Below are 5061 nucleotides of genomic sequence, written 5' to 3'. Positions count from 1 at the left end.
TGGGCACATGCCAAGTGTCTGTGAGAATCAGCTGTGTCTGCAGTGAGAGAACTACTGTCCTCTAGGGAGGTGCTAATCTCGCCTTTGCCTGAGGCTATACGGCAAAAGCCTCTGTGCCGGGCCTGGGCGGGGAGAGTCCCACGGGATCAACAGGGCGGGCTGGAGAGAGAGAGCAGTTATGGCGGCGCTCAGTCCTGTCCCGGGGGCTCTGCCTCTCTGAGTCCCAGCAACCGCTGCAAACCTCGGAGAGAAAGCTGCACTCGCTCTGACTGAGGCCAGACAGTCCCTCTTCTCCCGTTTGAGTCTCGGTCCCTAGCGACTCGCCCGGATCTGGAGCTCAGAGTCTGCGACTCGCTCCCGATTGAAAACGCCAACCGCGCCCTCCGCAGCCAGCCTGCTCCGCGCACTCCGCACCTTAGTATTTTACCTCAGCACTGCGCCTCCTGTGAGTGTCCGAATGCGTTACTCTTTCCTCCTAATTGTAGGAATTCCACTCAGCCAGCGTTCCTGTGGGTCTGGGTGATGTCCCTTCCGTCTTTTAGTTTCACTTTTGAAATGGTTGTTCAAGGCAGCAAACTGGCGTTAACCTCCTATGCCGCCATCTTGGTTCTCCCAGAATTCAGGATTTTAAAAAGAGTCCCAGATGATTCTAATGTGCAGGCAAGGTTGAGAACCACTGCTCTAGAGCTATACTCGCCGTGTCACCTCCCAAGTAACAAGCCCTGTAGGTACTTATGGTTTTAAGAAAATAAACTTTAGAACACATTGACTTCAATGATACCTTTATGTTTGTTTTTTTCAGCAGGTCTGATGCCAATGCAGCAACAAGGATTTCCTATGGTCTCTGTCATGCAGCCTAATATGCAAGGCATGATAGGAATGAACTACAACTCTCAAATATCCCAGGGACCTATGACTATGCAGGTATTTGCCTCTTTAGCTGATTGTTTACAGAATTATTGTTGTGTGTCTACATGCTGGGAGCTGCACACCAGGACTTCACTGTTACATTTAGCATAAGTGTAGTCTACATGTTAGGTGGCTTCCTTCAAAATAAGATAGAGATACATTCACAAGAGAGAGAGAGAGAAAAAGATAAGTCACTTAAGGAAAATCTGCTGACTTCTCTATGATTACTAGCTTAGAAGAAATTTAGAATGATACCTTGAAAAACTCAGGGGCCTGATGCCATGAAGTAGCATTGTTAGAAGTAGTAGCACTGTTTTCGTGGAAGAAACTGTGTCATTGTTTGGAAGACTCAGCCTTCTTTATATTAAATTTTCTCATCTAAACCCCATAACTTTTTAAAGAAGTGGTATCTTCATTTTACTGATGAAATCAGCACCTTCGAAGGATGCTCAGAGAGGATAGTCGGCCAGAATTTGAACATAAGTCCTCAATAAGCTTGTACTTAGCTATATTGTACATCAAGTTCTCTCTTAAGATCATTAAGAAGCCAATAGGTTAAAGCAGTGGAATGACACAATCAGGTTTGTATTTCAAAAAGATCATTCTGACTGCCGATTGGAGAATGACTGGAGGCAGAGAAGCAAAAGAGAATATAAAGAGAAACCCTAAAAGAGTGACTGATGTACTGAGAGTAGGTGAGATGTTGGCTTTAATTAGGGTGGTAGCAGAGAGATGGAGACATGGATGTTTTTTAACACAATTTAGGAAATAAAATCAATAGGACTTGCTGAGTGTTTGGATGTTGAGAATAAAGGAGAAGGTGGTATCAAATTGATTTATCATTTTCTACATGATGGTGGTATCATCTTCTATATATCTATATCTATATATATAAAAGTCTAAGCCACTAGCCAACCGGCCGGTAGCTGTGATGCGCACTGACCACCAGCGGGCGGATGCTCAACACAGGAGTGGAAACCACAGGCATGGAAACATAGAACAGACTGATGAATCTCAGAGGGGAGTGGGGAGGGCAGGAAGAGATTAACCAAAAATCTTATATGCATACTAGAGCCCTGGTACATGGATTCATGCACCAGTGGGGTCCCTCGGCCTGGCCTGCGGGAATAGGGCCAAAACCGGCCCAGTGCACGGATTTGTGCACCAGTGGGGTCCCTTGACCTGGCCTGTGGGGATCCGAAACCAGCTCTCCAACATCCCCCAAGGGGTCCTAGATTGCAAGAGGGGGCAGGGCCTCTAGTTTCTTTATAAAAGAAACACTGGAGGAGATGGTTTGTTGGTACATATTATGACTTTGGAGAACCCATGCAACTTCAAGTGGGGCTGTCCAGAGACAATTTAATAACTTGAACTCTGGGCATTTTTCACTCTGAAAATTATTTGAGAGTTATCTATCCATAGAAGGTAATTGATGATATAGGGGTGAATTGGAACATCCAAGAACACTATAGTTGGAAAACGTAATCCAGGATAGAGCCTTCAGGATTTCAACATTTAAATACAAGAGAGTGAGACAAATGCCACATATTTCACTTATATGTGGAATTTAAAGAACAAAATAAACGAGCAAAATTGAAACAGATGTATAGATACAGTGATGGTTGCCAGAAGAGTAGGAATTAGGGGATTGGGTGGAAAAGGTTAAGGGATTGAGAAATACAAATTGGTAGTTACAAAATACTTATTAGGATGTAAAGTACAGCATAGGGAATATAGTAATTATTGTAATAACTGTGTATGGTGTCAGGTGGGTATTGGAAATACTGGGGGGAACGCTTTGTAAAGTGTATGATTGTCTAACCAATATGCTATACACCTGAAACTAATATAAAATAATATTGAATGTAAACTGTAATTGAAAAGTAAAATTTAAAAAACATTAAAATCAGTTGATCAGTCCATCAATTTCAGGGAGTGAGTTGCCTTCACAGGAGATTAAAGAGGAGCAGCCACAGAAGTGGGCCAGGTGGATTAAAACAACAACAACAACAACATGGCCCTGGCTGGTTTGGCTCAGTGGATAGAGCATTGGCCTGTGGACTGAAGGATCCCAGGTTTGATTCTAGTCAAGGGCACTTGCCCGGGGTTGCTGGCTTGGTCCCCAGATGGGGGTGTGCGGGGGCCAGCTGGTCATGGTTCCCTCTCATAATTGATGTTTCTATCTCTCCCCTCTCACTTCCTCTCTGAAATCAATAAAAATATATATTTAAAAAACAAAACAAACAAACAAAAAAACCATGGGCCCAGGTGGTGTGGCTTATTGGTTGAGTGTCGACCTATGAACCAGAAGGTCACGGTTCGATTCGTGGTCAGGGTTAAGCCTGGGTTGTGGGTTCGATGCCCAGTAGGGGGCATTCAGGAAGCAACAGACCAATGAGTCTCTTATCATTGATGTTTCTCTCTCCCTCTTCCTTTCTCTCTGAAATCAATAAAAATATATTAAAACAACAACATGGGTTTTGATGTCAGACAGATCCAAGTTCAAATCCAGGCTTTGCCATTAACCTGTTAAACAGGATGTAATAATACCTTGTCAGTATCATTGTAGAAAGGATTGAAGGAAATATATAAAGCATTCATTAGCATGTGCCCTGACCAGGAATCCAACTGTGACCTCCTGGTTCTTGGGTCCACACTCAACCACTGACCCACATCAGCCAGGCTTACAATTAGAATTGTAAGTTGCAATTATTGTCATCTTGCAGTCATTTAAGCAAATAAAACTTCTCTGTTGTATGTAAAGATTTAGGAAAATTTCCAGAATCATTCTTGATTCATCTCCAGTAGGAAGAAAATAAGAACAAATTGAGCTTTTGTAGGTCTTAAATTCATGTTACTCAGCTTTCACTAGGTTATATTGTAGAAACAACAATCCCAAGATCTCAGTGACTTACAAAAACAGGTTTACTTCACATTTGTGATACATATCCTTTATAGGTTGACTCAGATCCATGGTATCTCTTCATCCTGGGACCATTACCTAGGACATTCCAGACTCCTGGCATAGGGAAAAGAGAGCCGAACCCTGTAATGTCTTATAAAGCTTTCTCTCAGAGATAGCACTTCCAGTCACTTCTGCTCACCAAGGTAATGTGGGCAGAAGGAGTGCATACCCACACAGTGATATGTAATCCTTAGAGTAATGGCAGCAAATGACTAGACACAATCTACAATAGATACAGTGTGTTTTAATTAAGATTTGTAAGCTTACAGCTAAATCTTAGTAACAGCTGATACAATTTTTAAGTTATTGATTTTAACCCTAAACATTGTTTTATGACTTACATAATTATATGAAAAAGTTTTTAAAGAGTTTGAAACAACCAAAAGAAATAAGTATCTCTAACATGTAGAACACAATATAAGAAAGTAAATTATATTTTATATTTTCCAAATAATTTCCCTGGGTATCAGGAGCTTAGGATTAATAATTCCAAAATAAAGAAGCCACAGTCTTTTTCTTTAATTTTTAATCTTGTTGGAGGTATTATACTGCTTGGAAGCTGCTTAAAGGAGAAATTGATTCAAATCTTATATTTTCTTCTGAGAAGCACAATAGCTCCAATTAACCATAGACATATATAAGGAAAACCCCCACTAGGGGGTGTGCAGGAGACAGCAGATCAATGTTTTGTTCTCACATCAATATTTTTCTTTCTCCCTCTCCCTTCCTGTCTCTCTACAAATCAATAAAAATATTTTTTAAAAATTTATTCAAACATATTGGAAAAACATGTTTAATCTCATTTGTGGAGTAACTACTATGTAACAAGCTCTTATTTGTTGATGGAAATAAAGACTTGTAAGATACGATACCTCTTCTCAAAGCGTATAGATCAGTGAGCTTACCAGAATATAACGTGTGTGTGTGCCTGTATGTGCTTCCATACACACACAGCCTGAAAGGTTTTACATACACACACACCCCTTCATACCCTCAGACTATTAGCAGTGGTCACCTCTAGGGCAGTGAAGGAAATGAAGGGGGTGAAATATTAAAGGGAATTTAATATGTCATGAAAGAAATTATGGAAATTCCAGTTTTTCTTTGTAATAATTAAAAGACGAAATTGTTTTTTTGAGCCTTTGTCCTTTTCTTCTAGGCAGGGATACCAATGGGAAATGCCAGCA

The 5061-nt window shown here is 41.0% G+C and overlaps 1 protein-coding gene across 1 annotated transcript in view; it reads left to right on the top strand.

The window, feature by feature from the left end:
- SYNRG (synergin, gamma) overlaps positions 1 to 5061 on the top strand; it is a 58942-nt gene that overhangs the window by 8475 nt on the left and 45406 nt on the right. The window contains 3 exon segments of the mRNA XM_006756220.2: positions 803 to 924; positions 5034 to 5050; positions 5052 to 5059. Of these exon segments, the coding sequence (XP_006756283.1) occupies positions 803 to 924; positions 5034 to 5050; positions 5052 to 5059 (147 nt within the window).

This window comes from Myotis davidii, unplaced genomic scaffold (assembly GCF_000327345.1).
Source record: "Myotis davidii unplaced genomic scaffold, ASM32734v1 scaffold993, whole genome shotgun sequence".
Lineage (NCBI taxonomy): Eukaryota > Metazoa > Chordata > Mammalia > Chiroptera > Vespertilionidae > Myotis > Myotis davidii.
The sequence above is the reverse complement of the archived record's forward strand: the minus strand, read 5'-3'. Positions and strand labels throughout refer to the sequence as shown.